Consider the following 24,311-nt stretch of genomic DNA (forward strand, 5'->3'; position numbering starts at 1 on the left):
CTAAGGTGTGGTGTTGCCTAGACTGCTGGCTTTCTAAGCTGAGAGACGTTTTTTCAGGTGTTACTTGTAGTCATTTTGGTGAGTTCTATCTCACACAGACCCCAGCCCCATTTTTCTATTTCTGAAGCCTTTGTTTTTAACTAGACCCCCTGTCTTACGGCTCCCAGCAGGACTTCTTGACACCTTTTGTTCCTCGTGTTTGCTGATCTTCCCTTCCGACTCTCTGAAGTTTTCTGAACAATTTAGCCCTGGCGTAAATGGAGGAGAGTTAAATGCCCTCTAGTAAAACTCTAGGTTTCACTGCATTCTATTTTTAGAGCACAGATATACTTTCAACCCTAGCCAAGTGGGACATTAAATACTTACTGAAATGAAAGTGTTATACTTTATTATTTTTGAGAGACTTTGTTATTTCCTGAACAGGCTGGCTGGCACAAGGGTAACATAGTTACCCAGAGTAGCCCAGCCTGACTCTGCCAGATAAGCACTGACTGACACGGGCTGTCCCCCACAGGAGTCCACCTTTATTACGTTGGGGGAGAAGTGTACGCGGAATGCCTCAGTGACAGCAGCATCTTCGTGCAGAGCCGGAACTGCAACTACCACCACGGTTTCCATCCCACCACTGTCTGCAAGATCCCCAGTGGGTGCAGCTTGAAAATCTTCAACAACCAGGAGTTCGCTCAGCTACTGGCGCAGTCTGTGAACCACGGGTTCGAGACAGTGTATGAACTCACCAAAATGTGCACTATTCGAATGAGCTTCGTGAAGGTGAGCGGCGCCTACCCATCTCGTTCAGACTGGATACCTCCCCCCCCCACTCCCTTGCACATGCGCGCGCGCGCACACACACACACACACACACACACACACACACACTACACCCATACACACATGCTCCCCCCATCACATACATGCACACACACGTGCACATACACTCCCTGACCCCCACCCTCACACACACACACATGCCTTCTACAATATATAAATCTGCCTTCTTGGTATATATTCCTATCAGCAGGCTTACTACAGAGGTATGGTTTTCAAACCTCTGACAAGAAGGTCAGTGTCCAAGAAGTTGTCTTTGGAAGGTAACGATGTAATCTTTTCCTCCCGCCATGTGGACCCCAGGGTTAGAACTCAGATCCCCGGACTTGGTGGTAGACACCTTTACCCACCTGAGCCATCGTGCTGGCTCTGGTCAAGTTTCTGTTACTTTCGTTTTTTTTTTGTTTTGTTTTGTTTGTTTTGTTTTGTTTTGTTTTGTTTTTAAGACAGGGTTTCTCTGTGTAGCCCTGGCTGTCCTGGAGCGGCTGGCCTCGAACTCAGAAATCCGCCTGCCTCTGCCTTTCAGAGTGCTGGGATTAAAGGTGTGCGCCACCACCGCCCTTTTTTTTTTTAAAAAACACATTTATTTCATCTATTTGAGTACACTGTAGTTGTTTCTAGACTTACCAGAAGAGGGCATCAGATATCTTTACAGATGGTTATGAGCCACCATGTGGTTGCTGGGAATTGAACTCAGGACCTTTGGAAGAGCAGTCAGTGCTCTTAACCGCTGAGCCATCTCTCCAGCTTCTGTTACTTTCTAGACAGGGTCTAACATAGCTGGCTGATGTTGAGGAGCTTGAAATCCTGATCTGTCAGCTCTGCGCCTGGACTTGGAGTCTAGGCTCTGTGCTATCCGCTGTAGGGTCTCTGGTATACTAGGCCAGTGCTCCGCCCACTGTGCTGTGCCCCCAGCCCCATAGCTGCTATAATAGCATAACATGTAGCGTAAATCCATGGTCATCCGGTGAGATCATCTGAATAAATGTCTTTGTTCCTCTCGGCCGTTGCTTTCAGCACTGTATGCATGGAGGCCGTGCCTGGTGACTGTAGTTCTGGAGTCAGTCATGATCTTTTAGGATGGTGCTTACCGTTTGATTCCGGGGGGCTCACATGATAGAGAGAACCGACTCCCTCGGGCCGTTCCTCTCCCTCCGCGTGTGCACACGCAGGGCCGGGAGAGAAGTAAAAAAATAGCAAAATTAGTAAGAAACTTATTTACTCTGGAAATTATTTTCAGTTGGTCAGGTTTTTGTGTTTTGTTTTTACATATAATATATATATTATATATATATTAATATATAATATGTATATTATATATAATATATATATAATATATTTCTAGTAAATCATGTGTTTTGTGTATAATTGAAAAGTTAGCAAGGCCCTGGTCCCTTGGCTCCAAGAGTATTCTGTTATATCAAAGAAAGATCGGAGTCATTGCATGTAGCATATCTCCGTCCACGTCTGTCACTAAGAATGAGATGCCGAAGAAATGTTAAAAGCAGATGCACATCTGATGACAGGACACTCCGATAACTGCTCCTCTCTGGAGTCTCGAAGATAAGTCTTTATCCCACTTTACCTTGAGGAAGAGCGCTAATTACAAACTCGAACGAGGCAGTCGCCTTTCATGTGCAGTCTTCAAAAGCTCTGTAACTTCTCGCCCGGCCTGTTTAGTGATCTGTTCATCACTGGGTGATTCCAGAGCCCTCCTTTGCTCCTCGTCGCCCAGATCAAAGGCGCCCTTCCCCTCCTCAACTGAGTGTGGCACCTCCTTAATATCAAAAAGCATTACCCCTTAAAGGAACTGACCTGTCTGTTGTGTGCAGACATGACCATGGGCCTGCCCTTGTTCATTAGTCACAAGCACCATTTAATTTTTGACATAGCTTGCTTTCTGGCTCAGGCAGTTTACAAAATGAGAGCAGCTACTTGCCAAAGTGGTTTTTGTTCAGAAGGAAGGACTCTTGAGAGTGGGGGTGTTTGAACTGTGGTTAAGACACAGGGCTTATACTCTATCTCCGCCTCATGGTCTGTAAAATGGGACTGGCTGGCACTGCGCCTTTGGTAATTATGCCTGAAGTCCCTTGATGGGCTGCGATTATTGAATTCTTGAAGAAGTTTTGACTTCAATAAGCTGTCTCCTTGGCATTTGTTTCCTATTGATTACACAACTAACAGTTAAATATTACTTTTGTACATCTAAAAAAATTTACACTAAGATATTTAAAGTTTTTTTTTTACTTGTATCAGTGTGTATGTGTGTGTGAGAGAGAGAGAGAGAGAAAGAGAGAGAGAGAGAGAGAGCACAATGTTCGTGTGCTGCTGGAGGTCTTTTAAGTGCTAAGACATCGCTTTAGCCCAAAGCTTCAGATTCTAAATTTGTTGACTTCTTTCTTTCTGCAAATAGTTTATCGTTATTCGGAAAAGACAATACAAAGAGGGGGGAAAACACATCTAAAGTCTCTAGCTTCAGGATGCATATGGCTTCCTGTGGCTTTATTGGGAACGGAGCATAACATAATTTAATACTTACTAGAATGGCATCTGTGCAAGACTGCTTGGGTGTGGCTGGGAGTTCAGGATGGACAGAATTACCTACTGAAAAGCTGTTGATGGGCCAGAGGGAAGGCTCCTACAGAAGATCAGAGCCCTGTCCTCCTCAGCCACATCCCGCAGCTCAGAACTGCTTGTAACACCATCTCCCAAAATCAAATATCTTAACTTCTTCTGTTTTCCCTTGGGTACCTTCATACATGTGCACATAGACACACCCATAAGCACATTATAAAAAATAAATCTTATTTAAAGCTGGGTGGCCCGGAAATAACAGGCTCCACACAACAAGAAGTTGTATATTAGCAACAGAAGCTCACACACTTTCTGCAGCACAGCTGTAAGGGGTGCTTACTGGACCTCTCCTCCTCCTCCTCCTCCTCCTCCTCCTCCTCCTCCTCCTCCTCCTCCTCCTCCTCCTCCTCCTCCTCCACCTCCTCAGCATATGGTACCAAGGGTCTTGCTAACATTAACAGTCAGTCTCCAGTTGTTATTGAGATGATTACTTTTGGTGTTAATATAACACTATACCTGGAAAAACTCACATCAGCCTGGCCCAGAAAGTATGTGTGAAGCTTTTACCTCATGACCAGTTGAAGGTCAGGTGTCAGCCCTGTCTTTAAGGAACTCACTGTCTAAGAGACAGACCTGCATGGTAACTGTAGCTGTTGAACACACAAACCGAGGGACAAGAGAGCACATACACAGGTGGAGCTCATGACACTGACCCTCTTGTCAGAGGTTTGAAAACCATACCTCTGTAGTAAGCCTGCTTTGTCTTAAAGTTCTCGGGCAGATATATTCCTTCAAATTGCTAGAGAAAGGTATGTACCAGAGACCCCAGTAACCATAATTCTTTGCAAACAAGGATCAAGCAGAAGTTTAAGCCCTTCTTATTCATATCAACACCATTTTATTTTTTATCTTTTTAAATTTTTAAAATAGGGTCTCATTGAGTAACGCAGGTTAGCTCCAAACTCAGTGTAACCCAGACTGACTTTGAAGTCATTCACAATGCTCCTGCCTCAGCCTCTCACTAGTGCTAGGATTACAGGGGCGTCCTTTCACTCCTGGCTTTCATTGTGACATCTGTGGAACATTATTGTCCTTTCTGACGCCATGTTGCAAACCACCTTATTGACCAGGTGAGTGACAGAGCCTGCCACTTCAAGACAGTGACTAGGTGTTGGGAAGAACTTTGAGGTGTCTAACTGGTTCTCCCTCTAGTTTCACTTGAGACTAAAAGGTCAAGAGATCTGTGTGGTTGACAGGCAGAAGAATTTAATCTGCCAGGTCTGGAAAGAAGACTCAGTGGGTAAGAGCACCGACTGTTCTTCCGAAGGTCATGAGTTCAAATCCCAGCACCCACATGGTGGCTCACAACCATCTGTAAAGAGATCTGATGCCCTTTTCTGGTGTCTGAAGGCAGCTACAGTGTACTTACATATAATAAATAAATAAATCTTTAAAAAAAAAAAAGAATTTAATCTGCCAGAGTGGGGAAGAAACAGAATATCAGTCTGTTTGACAGCGCCTTTACTGTATTTATTCAGGGTAAGGGGAGAATATAATGATAACTCTAACAGTGTTAGAATGTAACGGTGCTGGAATGTATTGCTTACTGCATAAGAGGCTTTGGGCTTTATTCCCACTGCCACAGAAATGGACAGAGGGGAACCAGGCATCCTGGCCCACACTTATAATTCCGGCATATGGGAGGTTGAGGCCTGAGACTGCCACAAGTTTGCAGCCAGCTGGAACTGGACAGTGAGTTTCAGGCCAGCTGGGTTACAGAGTAAAACCCTGTCTGGGGGAAAAAAAGAGGGGCCACTAAGGAGATGGTTCAGTCAGCAGAGTGCCTGCCATGCGATTGTAAGGACCTGCACCCCGGCACCCATTTCAAGAATAAAAAAAATACCAGAGGTTCGGGGAGCTTCTTGGACAAAGGTGCTTACTTACTACACAAGCCTAGCGACCCAAGTTCGGTCCCTGTGAGTCTCGTTCCTGTTGCGGGACACTGTTCCTGAAGAGATGTGAATAAATGTCTGCTCACCCCACATAGGGAGCCAATACATGGACACCACTAAGGCCGACTTAGGGAACCAATGAATTTTGGGGGGATTACTTACAGGCACAGAGGTGAGTCAAAGACAGCCTGTGTCGCCAGAAGCCCCCCCTTGCGTGGGTGATGGTTTACAAACGCCGGGGACCAGAGCTCTTTGCAGAATATGCAGGCGGCCCGACAGGGCCTTCCCAGAAGCTGGGTTGCTCTGAGCCCCTGCTAGGCACTTTGGCTTGCCTGTCCTCCCTGCAGCCCAGCTGATCTGAGCAACCTGTAATGTTGATAGAAACTTGGGGAGAAAAGCGTCTAGTGAATCTGCTCTGTTTCGTAGGACTTCCTAAAGCTTTTGTGTTGTTTGCTTCCTGAGTTGTAAGGAGTTTACCCATAGGGTGGAATGTTTCACTCACCTCCCCTTAGAAGGAACTTTCCTCTTAGATGGAAGCTTTTATCTTCAAAGAAACTGCAACACAACACAAAGTAAAGGCCAGAAGAGAAAGCAAGCTGAGTTCACAGAGCTGTGCACACACACACAAAGCCTGGTGCACTCGCAGTCCCATCATAGGAGACCCCGGAAGCTTGATGACCACCAGTCTAGCCTAATTGGCAAAGGCCCCCAAGTTCAGCAACAGATCTTGTCTCAGAAAACACAGTGGCGGTATGATTGAGGAAGACAGGCAGTGTTGACCTCTGGCCTTTCCAGGCATGAACACACACACACACTCACACACTCACATGCACATACACACCAATACAGGGGCAAGGGATTACTCAGTTAAGAATGTGTGGTGCTCTGGCGGAAGTCCTGGGTTCAGTTCCCTGCGCCCAGCTGAGATGGCCAACAACAGCCTGTAGCTTCAGCCCCAGGGCATCGGAGACCTAGATGCTTCAGATATGCATTTGTAGATAAATCCACAATCAAACACATACGTAGATACGTAGATACAGGACTTTTTAAATAAAATCTTAAAAACAGGCTTGATAATGCAGCCTTTAATCCCGGTGCTCAGAAATCAGAGGCAGGTGGATCTCTGAGTTTGAGGCCAGTCTGTCTGGTGTATACATAGGGAGTTCCAGGCCAGTCAGAGTTACTTACATAGTAAGAATTTGTCTTTAAAAAATATAAGTAAGTGAATAAAGTTTTAACATAGCCTAATGGGAAATAGATATTTAAAATATTTTTATTAAGACAGCTGTTGAATTTATGTTAAAGTTTTAAGAATCAAAGACCAGCTATTTTGTTTGTTTGTTTATTGTTTGTTGTTTGCTGTTTGAAGCAAGGTCTCACTGCTGGGATTAAAGAGGTGTACCACCCCACCATACCTGACAAAATGGGTAATCTGGGGGTCCTTGGATGGACTTGAGTGGTCAGTATGAACCTCAAAATTTACCAACTAAATATGTATGCAGTTGTTGTGTGCTGTTCTTGTAAGATGTTATCATGAGTCCAAACAGGCTTCTATGAACTGATCATATGACATTTTTACTCAATCACTGAGAGGAAGGAGTTAAATGATTCCCAGTGTGCTTTCTTTTTCCTAGGGTTGGGGAGCTGAATATCACCGGCAGGACGTTACTAGCACCCCCTGCTGGATTGAGATACATCTGCATGGCCCTCTCCAGTGGCTGGATAAAGTTCTGACCCAGATGGGTTCGCCCCACAATCCTATTTCATCAGTGTCTTAAGGACCTGCGGCTTCTGTCTCTTGCAAACTATTGAGCCTTGCATGTACTTGAAGGATGGATAAGTCAGACTGGCTGGAGAGCTGAGGAAAGGGGCCGCGATAATACTTGACCTCTGTGACCAACTGTTGGATGGAGAGATTGACAAGCCTTGGTAATGAGCTGTTGATAGCAAGAACCCATTCAGTTTACATTGTGACATTCTGTTGTAAAATCAACTAAAATACTGACTTTTAGCAGGACTTTTGTGTATAGTTAAAAAAGCGATGGCCAAGCCAGGGACAAATTATCTATTAGGAAAAAGAAAAAATTATTGTAAGCGATCCCTTTGTGTGGGGTGTTGGCAGAAGGTTGGCGCTGAAAGTCCTTCCGAAGTGGGCTTTCTGTCAGGCTCAGAGCCCACGCTGAATCATCTTCTCATTGGGTTTTCTTAATATTTTAAAGCTATTTGTTTAGAAATGAATGGGATTTTTGTTTGTTTTTAAAGTCAAGGTTAATCATTACGACGTGCATAGTAATCTTTCTGAAACTGAATGCTGACTGTATTGCTGTCAGGATGTCGTCAAGCATATGCTCTTTGCTAAATATGTATATACAGAATATTTGGAGGTTATGAATAGTCTAAATGGCTAGTGGGTCTACAAAGTATCTGAGGGGCGGGGCGAGGGGAAGAAAACGACAGCTTGCAAATGTAGACTTTACCATAAAGTTCAGCTTGTGGCCTTAAATGAACAAGCTGGTGTCTGAATTTGCTGTGTTTCAGTTTTTGTAGAGTTTTATCTGACTTTTTCTTCCTTTCTTTTCTTCTATCTCATCTGCTCCGCCACACAGTTAAGCAGCTGGTTGATTCCTATGACTGTGAGAGCAAATGAGTAATTCCTTCTGTTCGCAAATCAACTGGCTTCTTGTGTTTCAATACCCAGCATATGAAAAGCTTGAATTGAATGAGCAGTTTTTATGGAGTTTACAATACAGACATAGGCTTTGATTTCCAAATAAATTGTTTGCCAAACCTAGTAACTCTGTTCATTATTCACAGGTTTAAAGAAGATCTCTATTGGAATCCATTTCAAAGGTTTTTTTTTTTTTTTTTAATTTTGTTTTGGTTTTTGTACTATTTGGTTTTCTTCTGTTAATTTTTTTTTTTTATTTTCCTTTGCTCTTATACAGCGAGTACTTTTATTCCAACACTAGCAGGGTTTTTCTCTACTGGAAATTTTTAAATAAAACCTGTCATTATTGCTTACTTTGATTAAAGATGTGTCATTTTTTTCTCTTTGCATGTTAAAATTTTGGATCAGTAAGATAATGGTGCTCTTTTGAGTACTCTCTGCCTGATACAAAAGCTAAATTACTGACATGAAGACATGAACCTGAATTGCTAAGAGAGTTGAGGGATTTGAAATTGGAAGAAAAAGGATACATAAAAATGGGAAATTTAAGGAAAAAAAATGAAATGTGTAAACTTAAAAACAATTTCTTGAGGGCAGGAGGGATATATACCATGGCGCCTGTGCAGGTCAGAGGGTGGTTTGTGCAGTTGGTCCGTCCTCCATGGTGTGGGTTTCAGAGATTAAACTGAGGTCACCAGGATTGACAGGCAGACACCATTACCCTCTGAGGCATCTTATGAGCCCACAGATACATAAACGTTTTAATGTAAGGGACTGCAGCAGCACAGTTACTGATGGGTACCTTAGTTAACCAGGAGAGAAGACTGGGGAACTAAAGGTGCGCATGTAGGGTAGCCGTGGGAGAGTGTAGCCAAGTGGCTCAAACTGAGGCTGCACAAGGGAAAATGATGACCTTGCTGCAGTTTTATTGAGATGGGGTGGCCAGAACCTCTCCTACCAAGAAAACATTTTTTTTCTCCCAAAACAGGACTTCTCTCTCAACCCTGGCTGTCCCGGAACTCACTCTGGAGACCAGGCTGATCTGAGATTTGCCTGCCTCTGCCTCCCAAGTGTGTGTGCCAACCACTACTTGGCTCCACTGAGGAAATTTTTTGAAATTTATTTAAAAAATAATCAATTTGAGATCATATTTTCTAACCATGTAAATGCCACGGTTTCTCCTTATATTCTTTCCTGGACTTGGTTCACAACCCCAAAATTCAAGAATCTACTGCCTCCCACCATTTGAAATCAACTTTAAAGAAAAGAATGTCTTACTCCCCTGAAACTACAAAATGCAACCCTAAACAGTGGCCAGGTCCAAACTTGACGTATTGTTGCTCTCAAGACCATCAATCGCAAGCAGAGAAAGCCTGGAGTCAGGCGACGTATACTGTGACAGCTTCCTGTCCGTGATGGCTGCGCCTCTCCATTTCCATTCGTTGAGTAGAGATAGTATCATCACAGAGTTAGTTTGGGAATCATTGCTAAAGTTAAGAATACCTTAGGAATGTAGTGTCAAAATACAATCATCACCTTTCTTGAGTCTTCTCTAGTCTGTATCTCTTTCATCAGCCTATGAAGCAGCCCACGTGTAATTCCAGCCTAAGAAAACAGACGGGGATTCCCCAGAGCAAACTGGCTGTGGAGACTGGCAGATCTGTGAACTCTAGAACTGACTGAGAGACCCTGCCTCAAAGAATAAGGTAGAAGAATGACCAAGGATTATTCCTGAAGTCAGCCCTGGGTTCCGCATGCACGTGTACACCCCCACATGCAAATGTGTGCATCTCCAAACCAATAAAGTTACCATTAGATTATACCCTGATGCATAACTGGAAGTTGTCTAAAAATAAAGAGCTCAGATAAAATTACTCTTAAGTTACATGATACTGTGACATACAACTGGAAATGGTCTAAAAATAGAGCTCAGGGCAAGAGTTCTCAAAAGCAGTGGCGAGCTGCCTTTGCCTTCCGTGAGTTCCCTTGTTGGCTGCTGGACATGTTAGTGAGTTGGCTATTAGGTGAGTTGAGTATTAAGTGCCTTGAAGGTGTGCTGGATAAAACAGGAAGATCATCTGATCTGTCCCTGGGGTGTGCACGTGGGGTGCAGAAAAACACCCACTGTGCTTAAGGGCAGTTTCATGGAATTTTAGTAAAATCCTAATGAAAAAACATTCTCTTTAACCATAGAAGATTAATGTCTTTTGGAAAAATTTTGTTAAAGGAATGAGAAAATGCAACTGTTTAGATAATAAGAAACCCAATCAAGTCCCATAGGTGATGACAAAGGTGATATGGACGGTTTGCTAAGACTCAGCAGGGATGACTAGAAGTGGAGAGAGAGCTCTGCCCTGCCACCCCTCTGTCATTTGACAGAATTCGAACTAGAAAATGTCTTTAGTTCCTTGCACGTAGTCCCTCATCTGTAAAACAGAGACAGGAAAGCTAACCTCATTGGGTCATCACGAGAATGAACATGCACAAAGCCCTTAGAACTTCTCAGCAAATGATTAAATCTCCTTAAGTCAGGCTAGAAAGGGGCTTGGATTCGGCTGGTATTTGGGGGGGGGGGAATTCTTGCCTTTAAAAGAATAAACAGTCAGAAAGCCTGTCGACAAGGGGCTTGCAGTGTCAAGGGAGGAGCCTAGTTCATGGATGTCTGGGTCTTTGTGCTCTGCTCTCCGTGCCAGGGGCTTTCCCACAGCATTTCTCTCGCCCTCACAGGAACATATTACTCTGTCCCCAACTCTTGCCATGCTATCTTTTACTGAAATAAATGATTAAGATGATAGCGAGTGTAGAAAGAGAATCAGTTTGTTCTGGGCTCAGTGAGGAGGCTGAGGTCCCTGACTTTGACCAAGAAGGCCCATTGCTTCCAAACCTCTCTACAGGACAGAGGGGAGCAGCAGCACCGTACCATTACAGGAGCATAGGACAGAAACGAACTACTCAACTTTAGGTTGAACAACAAGGAAGGATGTGAGATTGGTGTCTCCTATTTATCCTCTTTGAAAGCATGCCTGAAGACATCCAAGTCCTACCTCTTCAAAAAGACTTCACCATCTCCTGATAGCACAGTTCTGCAAGCCAAGCCTTTAACACAATAGACCCACTCAGTGGCTGTTCTGAAATGCTGCCCCCTGAGTAATTACCACCTTAAGCAGGACACTCATGGCTACCTGCAAGAATCCCTCAAAGTGTGGTCTGCTAAGTTGTCATAGGGAGTGAAGAGTCCTCGGACCGCTCCTGATATTGTAGCCACTCCCTGCCACTCCCTCCCAACTGTAGGTAAGTTTGTCCAAGAAGCATATGATCCTAGTTGCTGCTTGAGTAGGTGTAGAGTGTGGAAGGCTAAGTGAAGGAGAGAGACCCCGTCTAGGCAGCATCGGTGATGTGCTTATTTTTCTGGTTACCTGTGCTCATCCAAGTAGTTTCTTACCATGTCCCTGTAAATAAGCACAATGAACTGGCTGCCTCACCAGACTAAATGTGGGTAGACTCATTGCTTCTGTCTGGTGTTGGTTCTCTACCTGAGGTAAGGAGACTTGTGTGTCCATGTTTCCCCAGGAAAGATTCACACCACAATGATGTTTAAGATCAAGACAATGCAACATTTTAAAAAACATAAATAAACCACCCCAGAAGCTACCTATCTTAGAAGGAGAAAGAGAAGAAGAAGAGGAGGAGGAAGAGGAAGAGGAAGAGGAAGAAGAAGAAGAAGAAGAAGAGGAGGAGAGAAGAAGGAGGAGGAAGAAGGAGGAGGAGGAGAGAAAGAAGAAGAAGAAGAGAGAAGAGAGAAGGAGGAGGAGAAGGAGAAGAGGAAGCAATTGTATTGACTTGGTTGAAGAGAGATGGATAGGAGTTCTACAGAGGAAGTGTCATTTAAGTTTGAACCTTGAAAGCTGGAGAACATTTAGATAATTGGTACCACTTCTAGGTGTCACCCTAGAAGGGTCAGATCAGAGCCACATGTGAGTGATGCCTACTGTTTTGTTTGACCTCTGAGATGACACTCCAGCCTGCACAGATGATGCCTCGGAGCTGTCTGTATGCTCTGGAGAGGTTATCCCTGCAAAAGACTACTGACGGAATGCATGCACACAAGGCAGACATCAGAAAGTGCAAGTGGGAGGTTATACAGGAGCCACACCATTAATAATTTTGGGTACAGTATACTAAAGAATGGGGTTTTTTTCCTCCTATGATTATAACCCCTTGATTTATGAGATCACTTAAGGACCAAACACACATACAAGATGCAACTCTAGTGAAGGATACAGAAAGAAATAGAGAAGAAACAGAGCAGGCTTCCACAAGCAAGGTTTGCTTTACAGAAGGGCCAACACAGGACAGAGAAGGGCAGGCTCTCAGAACAGGCTTATACTTAGGAATTACAGAGCTGTGTCTAACTGATGAGCTTTGGGGGTATTTGGCTTCTTTTCCTGTTGCTGTGATAAGACACACTGACAAAATGACTTCTGGGAGAAAGCAGTTCTAGGACTCCTTCATGGTGAGGAAGGCCAGGTGAGGAAGGCTTGTAGCAGCTGGTCACACTGCATCCACAATAAAGAACAGAGGCGTGTGCAGTGCGTGTGCATTTATCCAGTCTAGGAGTCCTGCCAGGGAATGAAGCCACCCACAGTGCACATGTCTTCCCACCTCAATGAACATAATCAAATGTGATGGTTTGAAGAGGAATGGCCCCATGGACTTTTTGTTTGAAGGCTTGGGCCATAGGTAATGGCACTATTGGGAGGTGTGGCATTGTGAGAATAGGTATGGATGGCTTTGTAGGAGGGAATGTGTCACTGAGGGCTTTGAAGTCTAAGATGCTCCGGCCATGTTCAGTGTGGCATTCCCTGCCTGCTGCCTGCCCTCTAGATGTAGAACTCTCAGCTCCTCCAGCGCCATGTCTGCCTGGCTGCTGCCTTACTTCCTGTCATGACAATAACGGACTGAACCTCTGAAACTGTGAGCCAGCTCCAATTAAATGTTCACCTTTATAACAGTTGCCTTGGTCATGGTGTCTCTTCACAACAATGAAACCCTAAGACATCAGCAGAATCCCCTATAGGCACGTTCATATGCCCATCTCCCACGTCATTCTAGATTTTGTGACATTGACAATGGGGATAGGGTTGCTGTGTGAGAACAGGGCGGCCATGGTACATAAGCCAACATGTATCAGTTTGTATATCTGAGCTGAAAGGAATAGAAGTATTTTTGAGTTCTAAAAAAAATGTTTATTGGTAAGGAAGAGTCAAAGATGGAGAACAGCATTTGTTGGCTGGAAGGTGAAGACGTGGGAAGGTTGTGTTAGGACACGAGCCTCGAGCTCAGCTGTGAGATCTGTCTCCCCGGAGAGCCATCTACAGAAAAGGGAGGAAGGCCGCCCTGAAGATGGGAAGAGCAGCCACTGTGAGAGAGGAAGGAGAGCAAACAAAGCATGCGTCCTTAAGAAGTGTGTCGTGAGCTTAGCTGAGGCGGGCAGTAAGCCTGCTGTCCCTTCTGTTCCCACAGCTGGAACTGGGGATGGGGAACACGAGTGTGGAGCCGAGGGTTGACAAAGCCGCCCTGGGGGAATCCTGTCAAGCCGTGATCACGGGAGGAATGATGCCTGTGTGGGTGTGTAGCCTGGTTTTGTCTGCCGTGACCATGCCTGTCTCATTGCTGAGGCCATAGGCAGCGAGCACAGCTTGAGGAAAGAGGAGTTCCTTGACTCACAGCTGTAGGTCATAGTGGGGAAGGCCTGGTGGCGGAACCTGAGGCGCAGGCCACACTACACCCATAGTCAGGAAGCAGAGAGAGATGAACTCTGGTGCTCAGCCCACTCACTCCCTGCTGGAAATCAAGTATTAACAACTCCCAAAGTAATGGTTTTGAGACAGTGAGTTAAGTATCCCAGATGGACCAGAAACTCACTGTGTAACGAAGGATGACCTTGAACTTCTGATCCTCCTATCTCCAGCTTCCGATTGCTGGGATTACAGATGGGTGTCACCATGTCTTTGGGGAGAAAACTCTGGCTTCATGAACACTAGGGAAATTTTCTGAATTGGTCCTGGGTGGTTATGTGTTGAACATCCACTCCACTAGACCCTATACTCCCAAGTCCCACTATCAGCTTCAGAATCAACCCTCCAAGTCACAGGACTCAAGCCACCCAGGCTCTGGTCATCCTCTTACTCCACTGAATTTGCATTCTGCAACCTGAGTGTGTCACCTTCACAGTTCCTTAAGCCGTTCACTTTCCACGCAGTCTTATGTCCCAAATTCTCATTCTCATTTTGTAGGCAAGGACTTACTTTGTTTGTGTAATCTTATCTCCTCTGATCATGACATGGAAGTCCTTTATTCTACTTCTGTAAGTATATGATCTGTAACTAGGTGACCTGGCCGCTGCCTTGCCCTGGGTGACACAGCCTCAATACACAGCACATCCGACCGACAGAGTCATCAGATGTTAATAACCCATGCGTACCTAGTCAGACCCTACCAATGTTCTTAGCTCACTAGCACTTGGCTCTTGTCTAAATATAGTTAGAAACTTAAGTCGGCTTACGTCCCGCTTTCTCCCAGGAAGGAGACGACGTAAGTAAATTTAACATTTACAGGCTCTGTAATTCTGCTTTAGCATAAGCATTAAGTGTAACATCAGTCAGACATTTCTTTAAAGTTAATCCCCTATGACAGGAAAGTGCTTTAAGGTTCAAACCAGCGTGACTCCAGCATCAATGAATTGTGGCATTAATCTATCTTTAAAGTGGGGGAAGGGTTCTATATTTATTCCAGACTCCAGATTCCGTCTCTGCCTAAGCAGAATCAGAGGAAGTAGAAAATTCTTTGAGTACTGAGACCTGCATCTAGATCCTGGCTCCTGTACTTCCTCCTGAGTATTTTCTGGAAAGTTGTCCAGATTTGTTCAAGCTGTATTTTCTATATGAAAAGTGGGGGTGTGGAGGTTGTGAAGATTAGGAGTAATTCATTCCTGCTGGTCATATCTATTACCCGCTCAATAGATGCTAAATAGCAGTCACAGTCGTCTGTTTGGTTATGTTGGCATAGGTCTCCTTCCCTCACCCCCATTTACAGTAATCACGTTCAAGTTCAGATATTAAAGTTGTATGTACCTCATGGAAGTTGTACTTGAATAATCTCGGGAATTTTCTCTGACTTAGAAAACAGAACCCATCGAATTCCCTTAGAAAACACATACGTGACTTTTAAACTGGGAAACCCTAGTCCTGTGCTGTAGGTGACCAATAAATATTGATCACTGACCCTAAGCTGCCACTTCTCATGAGAACAAGAGCCTGAGACACCCCCCCCTTCTACAGAAGTCTGCCCTTAATGCAAACATTAACTACTGCTTTTATAGCATGCTATTATTATGATATCCATACTCTGCATCAGGAAACAATTTGAAATATATAAAGGAGTACATCCTCAAGCTTTGATAAATGAGTATAATTAGTTCCAAAATTTCTACCCATAAGCCAAAGCTAGTGTCATCAATCATTAAATATTCCCATTAAAATTAATGTGTGAAATGTCAGTGTTGTTCTTAATGGAATAATTAATAGAGGAGTGCTTTGGTTAACAGTCTTGAGGTCCCCATGGCTCTGTCCCGCCTGCCCTTCTGGATTCCATCTACCTTCTCTCCCAGTGTTACCTGCATCCTTCAGTCAGCCCAGGGCTCCCAAGGCCTCCCATGTACTATTGCTCCCTGGATGAATCTGCAGCCAGAATGCCTCTCAAGAACTTGTCCATCTAACTTGACGTTATCTCTCCTCACGTATGTCATGTCAAGCCTCACATGGGCACAGCTGCACTCTGGGACATCACTCTCTCACACTCAGTGTGAGCTTCTTTTCTTAGTCACTATTGACCACTGTCATGTATCCAGTTGCTAAAACAATTCATCCCACCCCGAAACCACCAGTAAGTCCCTCTGCATCCACCCTTCAGCGACCCTCAGTGCTTTTCAGATCTACGTTTGCCACATTAGTGGAGGTGACATTATCCCTTGCCCCAACCACAGTTTCTTAAATTGTGGGTCACAACCACATAGGCAGTCACACAACTGAGTGGAAGTTGCAAAAATAATTGCCATCAGTAAAGGGTTTGTAAATGTGCAATGACCAAAAATTAATTAAAAGTCAAATGCTTAATGAATGCAAGGTATTTCTGGCAGTGCTTGTCCCTGGGGAATCATGTCACCTTGCTGCAGCCTGGGCTCAGACCACAGAACACTCACAGTTTGCAAGTCCAGCACCAAGCTGCTGCCAACCTTGAACGTTATTACTAATTACCTTGCTTTTAATGTATAGGTTTCTGTTCTTACAAAAACATAATGGTTTAATTACAGGAAAAAAGCTTTAAATATTTCCCTACTGGCATTCCAATGTACGTATTGAATGAATATATCTTTGGGGTGTAATATATCTTTGGGGTGTATCATATGAAAATGCTTGATTTTAAAATTGCTGTTTGAGATGCTGGCTAAGTCCCATTGACATAATTATTCAATACATTTTGGCTTTGAGATTGTGCTAGAATGTACAAATTCCAGAATGCCCTGAGTGTGTTCCTGCCATTGTGTGTTATGGATTTATACAAAGTGGTTCTCAGAATTGGCTATTATAAAATCAAAATATCAATCAGCTTTGAAAACCTTCGAAGGTGCTTCACATCCAACAATACGAACTATTCTGGCAGTTGTAGTTCTGTAAAAATAAATAAGCACATCTTTCTCATTAGTATGCAAATTTGTTTTTGTCATTAGTAAACAGTAAAAATATTCTTTAGTACACTAAAGAATGGTTTTCAAACGAATCTCTTGTATTTGTAAGTATTTGATTTGCAGGCAGGCCTTATGTATATACCTACTTACCTAAGGGCCCATGAAAATTTCTCAGGTACTATTAGGGTTTTACTGCTGTGAACAGACACCATGACCAAGCCAACCCTTATTAGGACAACATTTAATTGGGGCTGGCTTACAGGTTCAGAGGTTCAGTCCATTATCATCAAGGCAAGAACATGGCAGCATCCAGGCAGGCATGGTGCAGGAGGAGCTGAGAGTTCTACATCTTCATCTCAAGGCTGCTAGCAGAATACTGGCTTCCAGGCAACTAGGACAAGAGTATTAAAGTCCACACCCACAGTGACACACCTACTCCAACCAGGCTGTACCTAATCTGACCGGGCCACACATTCTAACTGTGCCACTCTCTAGGCCAAGCATGTACAAACCATCACAGGTACAGAGGACGTAAGTAGCAAGAGTTGAAACTCTGGCCTGAACTTGCACTAGACTCCTCCCTGCATACTTTGCTCAGCCACACTTAATTCTTCATGCATAGCCCTTTAATTCAGTATTTAGGAGGCAGGAGCAGGCAGAGTTCTGAGTTCAAGGCCAGCCTGGCTTACATAGTGAGAGTTCCCATAACCCTGTCTTAAAACAAACAACAAAATCTTCATTTAAATTTCCTGGACAATGTGAAATTGCTGATCAGGGCTGCAGGGAAGGGCCAGGAGATACGGCACTCACAGCTCAAGAGCCTGCATGGGAGTTCACAGCCTCTGATCCCATGAAAATGTTGGAACATATGGCAGCTGGCCAGAAATTCCAGTGTAGGAGAGGAGAGACAAGGACTCCCCAGAACAAGCCTGCCTAGAGAGACCAGCCAGTTTGGTAAGATTGGTTTTGATAAGGAGACCCTGCTTCTGTCAACATGATAGAAAAATGATTCAGAGTGAATGTCAATCTCTGGCCACTGAGCATGCACAAATACCCACCCACCCACACACACACACACACACACACACACACACACACACCACACACACACATGAAAGTGAAGAAAGGGGGAAACAAATTGTTTATTTTGCTTCTGACAATAAAAGCTACCGTGACTTTCCAGGGCACTTAGAACAAAATTCCAGGCTCTTGTTAAGGTGCTTCTTGTCCCTAGGGAGTGGGTAAAATCTTATGGGAGTATTTCTTAGCAGAGTCACGGTTGGGGTGGGAGAGGTGGGATCAGGTGGAATTGGAAGGTATTGGAGCAGGATGTGTGTGCTCTTAACATATCGCAGGCAAAGTAAAGAATGCTGAATATTGTCCCTTGAGTGTAGGATGATCCTCCATTCTTTGTTGATCATAAAGAAAACCTAGGCCCCGTTCAGTATTTTATAGCAAAGGCACTATGTAAGATGATCAAACAACACACTGAAGAGGCAAACCCAATAGTGCAAAGGAAAGTGGCAGGTGTGTGTCCAAGCCGCTATGTCAAAACCAACTGACAAAAGCACACAGTCTTCTTCCTCAGAGGAGAAACTGAGTCTAGCCAATTAGAGTGTTTTCCTGAGCTTCATAACACTCAGCCCTGTCTGAACTGGTTATGGGTGTTCTGCCCCAGCACCTTTTCTGTAATTTTAAACTCCTCATGCTCCTGTCCTCACAAAGCAAGTTTTTGTCTTTGTGTGCCCTTCCTCTTCTCTGCTTTCTGCTTAGAATTCGTACGTAGAACCTACCAAGGCTGTGACGCACAGCCGTGCCACAGCCTGGGTGGTAACCATGCACCATGTATGTGGGGTGTGTGCATGGGTGCTACGATGTCTGGGAACTGATTCTGCGAAACAGCTTAGTCCGTCATTGTTGATTCAGCCTCCCTAATATTCTTAGGACACAAAGATTTAGCCAGAAACTAAGGAGAATAGTCAGTCGCTCAGTTTTTGCTCTGAAGCCTCGTGAGCTCCCCCTCACTATGTGTGTTTCCATGGGCGGTCTGGTTTGTCGCATTCCCACCAGATGTGGCCGTTCAGCTCTGTTTACAGCATTCTAGGACTTTTTGGGCAACGCTTCTAACTCTTCCACATTCCTCCCACAAGCTAGTTCCCAAGGTCTAAGAAGGTCATGGTTCCCAGTACCAACATTCTCTGTTAAACTACCTTCCTATCCTTGCAACCAAACACCTGACAAGAAGCAGCTGATAGTGGGAAGGGTTACGCTGGCTATGCTCTGAGGATGTAGTCCGTCATGGAGGGGAAGGTGTGTGGTGCTGGCAGAAGCAGCTTGGGTTACAATGGCAGGAATTTGGCTGTGTTTATATTTCTCAGCACAGAGAGGTTGGGCTATACATCTCAAGATCCCTTCCCCACTTAAGACAAAGTGTTTCCCTGTTCCCCCAGGGACTTACTTCCTCCAGATAGGTCCCCAACCTCCCAAGAGTCCACAACTTCCCAAAACAGTGTCACCAGCTGGAGACAAGTGATTAACTGCAGGAATCTGTGGAGCGGGAGGGGACAGTTTATATTCAAACCATAGCCACTTCATAAATTGTTGGCAGTGTTCTATGTTTCCTAAATTAAATATAATATTTAAAACAGGGTTGAACTATATGCGTATTACATTTGGTATCCATCTCACACCAGATAATGTAACTATACTTGGATACTTTCAGGTTCACACACACACACACTGCTGTGGACACGCATTCTCATTCCACTTACATTGTCAAAATGCATAATGAAATCACTGGGCTGTGTTTGAGCTTCTAAGTCATATTTCCACAGGCTCTTAGTTTCTAAAATAAACACGACTTGCTTTATCTACGTACCAGCCAAGCTAGTTTAACTCCTGAAGGGTCTCTACATCTCTACATCTTATTATTGGTTTGCTCTGTGGGAAATAATATTCCGAGGCTGTTGGACGGTTCTTGTTTCAGTTCTACCGGTGTCTGTTTGGAAATAAAAGCAGCCTGCATCTTAGTCTGGTATAGATAAGAAGGAAGTTGTATGTTTCTGTTGCTGGTGAATGTGACCTCCTTGGTAAAATTGCTGATGAATTTATGATGGCTGACATAGTTCACCATACAGTCATTTGTTGTCATGGCGTTTATTTATTATGTATATGGACTGCTGGGTATATGTGTATGTGCATCCATGCACATATATGTGTGTGTCCATGTGTGTGTGTGCATATGTATGTCGTGTGTATATGTATATGTGTTGTGGTGTGCATGTGTGCGTGTGTGCATGCATATGTGTGTATATGCAGGTATGTGTGTGCATGCATGTATTATGGGTGTATGGTTTGTGTGTTCATGTGTATGTATACATGTCTGTGCATAAATGTGTGTGTGTACATGTATGTAGGGTATGTGCATGCATGTATATGTGTGTGCCTATGTGTGTATTCTTGCGTGCATGTGTATATGTGTATGTAGGCTAGAGACCAACATTGTGTGTCTTCCTCAGTCACTTCTTGAGGCTTTTTTTTAATGGCAGAATCTCTCTCACTCAACCTGGAACGTATTGCTTTGACAGGACCAGTTGGGCACTGAGTCCCAGAGGTCTTCCGTTTTCATCTCCTGAGATCTGGAATTACAGTCAAGACAGATGTCACTGACTTTTTACATGGATGATTGGGATCTGAACTCAGGCCCTCAGGATGTGCAGCAAGAACTGTACTGATGGGCTCATCCTCAGCCCTATTTTCTTAACTTTTGAATAATACTGCAGAATAGGAAGCTCTTTCCAGGTTGTGCACCTGCCTACAGTGAAACTGTGTCCTGCTTTGAAAGCTGGGGAGAAAGCAGAGAGAGAGAAAGAGAGTGCTCTAGATTCTAGATTCGGATCTCTGCCCAAGAAAGAATTCAAAGACAAAGTAAGGAGTTGGGAGGGAGTTTTACAACAGAGAGAAAGTCAGCTAGGGATGCTGGGCAGGGAGGAAGAGCCTGCGAAGGCCCATTTGCCACCAGCTGCTTCCCGTCACCATTCGGGCCACATGAGTATCTACGTCAGGCCCTCTGGTACAAACGGCATGAACCTTGGTTGTTAATATCCTTCCTGCTGTAGGCAGCAGGTGCCTCCCACACTGGGGCTCCTTGGGGACAGTGGAATATCAACATCCTCTGGCTTGAATAGCTTAGTGTATGACCAGAAAACCCCTTTCCAAATGGCTTGGTCAGTGGCCCGAGAACACCCTTTTGATGCGGACAGCAGGTGCTTCCCTTGGCCAGACCTTCGGTAAGAAACGAATCCTGTTTTACAACCTATGACCAGCCTAAAGCCAGGATTTGGAAAGACACATGACACAGCTGCAGACATGACAAGAAAACAGGATGACCCCGCCCCTGGGTAAGACACGTGCTTGTACACCGCAGAAGCCCCTCCCTTGACGCTGCTCACGCAGATTACCTGGCAAACGCAGATTCCGCGCTCTAGCCTAGAAAGCATTTCTCCCCTCCTTGTTCCCATCTCCAGACACCAACCAACCAGCATCCTGTGCCTGCTTGCCTGAGAGGTTTCCTGGCACGCTGGGCATTCCACACTCTTGGAAGGCCCTCCCACCATGCAGTGGCTTGCGCAGACTTGCATTCATGTAGCTGCTGGCTTGATTGACTTCCATCTTAGAAAGTCCTCTTTTCACTCCCACCATCTCTCTCCCCCAGGCAGCCGCTGGGATCTCTAGCTTGCTTGTGCTGCTTGGAATCCATTATTTAATTCCTTCTATGAGACCATGGAACTGCAAAACGGCCCTAAATCTGCTGATAGCACACACTCAAAGGCTGACTGTTGTCAATCGAAGAGAAAGCAGCCCTCACCAGGAAATGGAGCATCTATGTTACGGGCACACTACTATGAGGAGCATTAGTTATGAGCTAAGTAAGGTGGGGACAGGTTGAGGAATTTTGTAGAGTCAAGTTTGACCAGAACAGAGTTCATGTGCTCCCTCTGTCCTTGTGTGGGGTTTGTGGATAGTCATGGCCCCAGATGTATCATGGAGATGTCACGATTATGAAGCAAAGAATATTTTGCTGTGAACCATCTTGGTGGGACAGGTTGGTGCCAGCTGCTTGAGGTAGTCCCGATTTTCAGTGTTTGAGTGGTCCTGTTGTGATGCTGGCCAGCCTGCCTCTGTTCCAATCAAGGCTGGCTTTATTGCTTATTACTTGCTCCAATGGGGTGGGGGGTAGGAAAGAGAGAGACACAGAGAGACAGAGACAGAGAGATGGACAGACAGACAGACAGACAGACAAAGAGTTCTGTTATTATAGAAGAGCCAAGGTAGGCAGGAGGCATTCGCTCACCTTCTCCCAAGATTACTTTATGTGAAGGAGAGTATGAAGAAAGAAAAGGCAGAAGAAAACTGGATCTGAGCATTATGCAAATGTGGTAAAATAAAGCATTAGCCTTATGCATAGAGAAGGACAAATGCATGGAAATTGCCAAGGCAGAGGCGAGCAGAGGACCTGACCAGGAAGGGATGGATGGCCAGGCAAAACCCCCACCCAGAAGAAATGGGTGAGGGAGAAGAAGGGACAGATGACTGGGAGGAAGAGGAGGAGAGGAGGAAGTTTCTGGTTATTACTTAGATATATGAGCGTTTGTTTCTTCAGTGCACCCGTGCTGGGACCCTCTGCCAAGAGGAACGGTTTCACTTAACATTGGAGCAGGACTGCCAGGAAATTGCAAGAAGGACATAGAACCTGGAAACCAGCCAGCCAGAGCCTTGGTCACCCGCAGTGTGTGGTCACAATCAAATAGAGCTGTGTCCCTGGTAAGACAGTGCCTTTCACTCAGGGTTCCTCACACATCTGTCCAGCTGGGGAGGGGGGATGGGGTAAGTGGCAAAAGACACAGATGGGCCCTGATTAGGGATCAAATGCTTTTGTTTTTAAATATTGCTTGATCCTTGACTAGCTAGCCAGTATCCTTCCCAGGGTCTAGACCTGCTGTGTCCTGCCCTACTGACCTGCTCTTCTGGTCTCCACACACAACTCTTAGGCTTTTCACTGCAGAATGACATGGTGAGGTGATAGGAAACTGAAGGACTTCCCTGGACTCGCTCTGTTAATCATGTGATCATTCCATGTGTTCTCATGCCTCAATTCATCTATTGCACATCACACAAGGCTTGGGTTTGTTTGGAACTTTTTAGTTTTTAAAATACATTTGTTTAAAATTTTTTACTGGGGTGACGTGCATTTGACTAAGTAAGAACTAAATAGTACAGAAATATCGTTTTCCTGCTGTAGGCTCCCCTGTCCCCCTCTTTAACTTTTGCTTCCCTGGAGCGGCTATTGTCAGCATTTGTCATTCTCCTCTGGGTCGCTCTCTCCATAGCTCGAAATAATAAACGTCTCCATCTATTTCTGGTTTATTAACTCCAGGCCTTATTTATTGGTTTCCGGCTGTGACAGAGGACTTAGCTAACTTCCATAGCTCCCACATCCCCTTCCTGCCTGTTCCTAGCATAGCAACGTTGTGATTCTCACTTCCTTCCTGGCCTTCATGTCTTCAAACTGTAACGAGCCCCTCTGACTGGCCGGGCCCACTGTGAGGTGGAGATGCAGAGTTCACAGCTGGCCCTGGTCCTGGAGTTTCTGCACATGTGAAGTTAAGGCTGATGGCATTTAGTCCACATTCTCTTAATTAAGCCAAGTCTCAGTGATATGTCCACAATGGATACTAAGAGTCCCAAGGGAATAACAGTATTTATGGTATCCTAGCTATGTCAAGTGTTCATCTGGGGCCAAGCAGTGAGCGCTATAGAACTCTCCTTTCTGCCCCCTGACTCCACAATCTACCCACTGAGCCTCTGAAGAGAAAAGGTTTCCAGAGCCAAGTCCAAATGTCTGACTGTTTCCTGTACTGCCATTTCAGTTTGGTTTGTATAAAGATCATAAATGTCTGCCCAAGTTCACACCTATAATCCCAGCACTTCAGATGGGGCGGGGGGGGGGGCAAGAACATCAGGAGTTCAAGGTCTGTGAGGTCAGCACAGTGAGTTGGAGGACAGCCTGAGTCTCAGGTTAACACAACCCGCTGATGAGATGGCTCCGCAAAAGTGCTTGCCACTAGACCGCACAACTGAGATTAATCCCTCAAGGCCTGAGTAGTAGAAGAGGGGAACTGACCCCTGTGAGTCATCCTCCTGCCACCCCTATTACATTTATAGATTTCACATATTGAACCATCCCTATACCCTGGGAAGACGCCTACTTGATCATGGTGGGTGATGTTTTCTATGTGTACCTGGATTCTGTTCACAAGTACTTTATTGAGTCTTTTTTGCATCAACATTCCTAAGAGAAACTGGTCTGAAATTCTCTTTCTTTGTTAAGTCTTTGTGTGGTTTAGGTATCTGGGTGACTATAGTTTCACAGAATAAGTTTGTCAATGTTCCTTCTATTTTGTGGAATAGTTTGAGTATTGGTAATAGCTCTTCTTTAAAAGTCTGGTAGAATTCTGCACTAAAACCATCTGGCCCTGGGCTT

At 44.7% G+C, this 24,311-nt stretch overlaps 2 protein-coding genes across 6 annotated transcripts in view; both read left to right on the forward strand.

Annotated features, from left to right (window-relative positions):
* Nucleotides 1–8,375, forward strand: part of Smad1 (SMAD family member 1) — a 62,298-nt gene extending 53,923 nt beyond the window's left edge. For all 5 annotated transcript variants that reach the window (XM_052166199.1, XM_052166203.1, XM_052166201.1 and 2 more), the window contains exons 6-7: nucleotides 515–771; nucleotides 6,989–8,375. In XM_052166199.1, the coding sequence (XP_052022159.1) occupies nucleotides 515–771; nucleotides 6,989–7,132 (401 nt within the window). In that variant the 3' untranslated portion in view covers nucleotides 7,133–8,375. The remainder of the gene's footprint in view (nucleotides 1–514; nucleotides 772–6,988) is intronic.
* Mmaa (metabolism of cobalamin associated A) overlaps nucleotides 1–24,311 on the forward strand; it is a 441,074-nt gene that overhangs the window by 370,202 nt on the left and 46,561 nt on the right. The gene's annotated exons all lie outside the window — the stretch shown is intronic.

Source organism: Apodemus sylvaticus, chromosome 21 (genome assembly GCF_947179515.1).
Source record: "Apodemus sylvaticus chromosome 21, mApoSyl1.1, whole genome shotgun sequence".
Lineage (NCBI taxonomy): Eukaryota > Metazoa > Chordata > Mammalia > Rodentia > Muridae > Apodemus > Apodemus sylvaticus.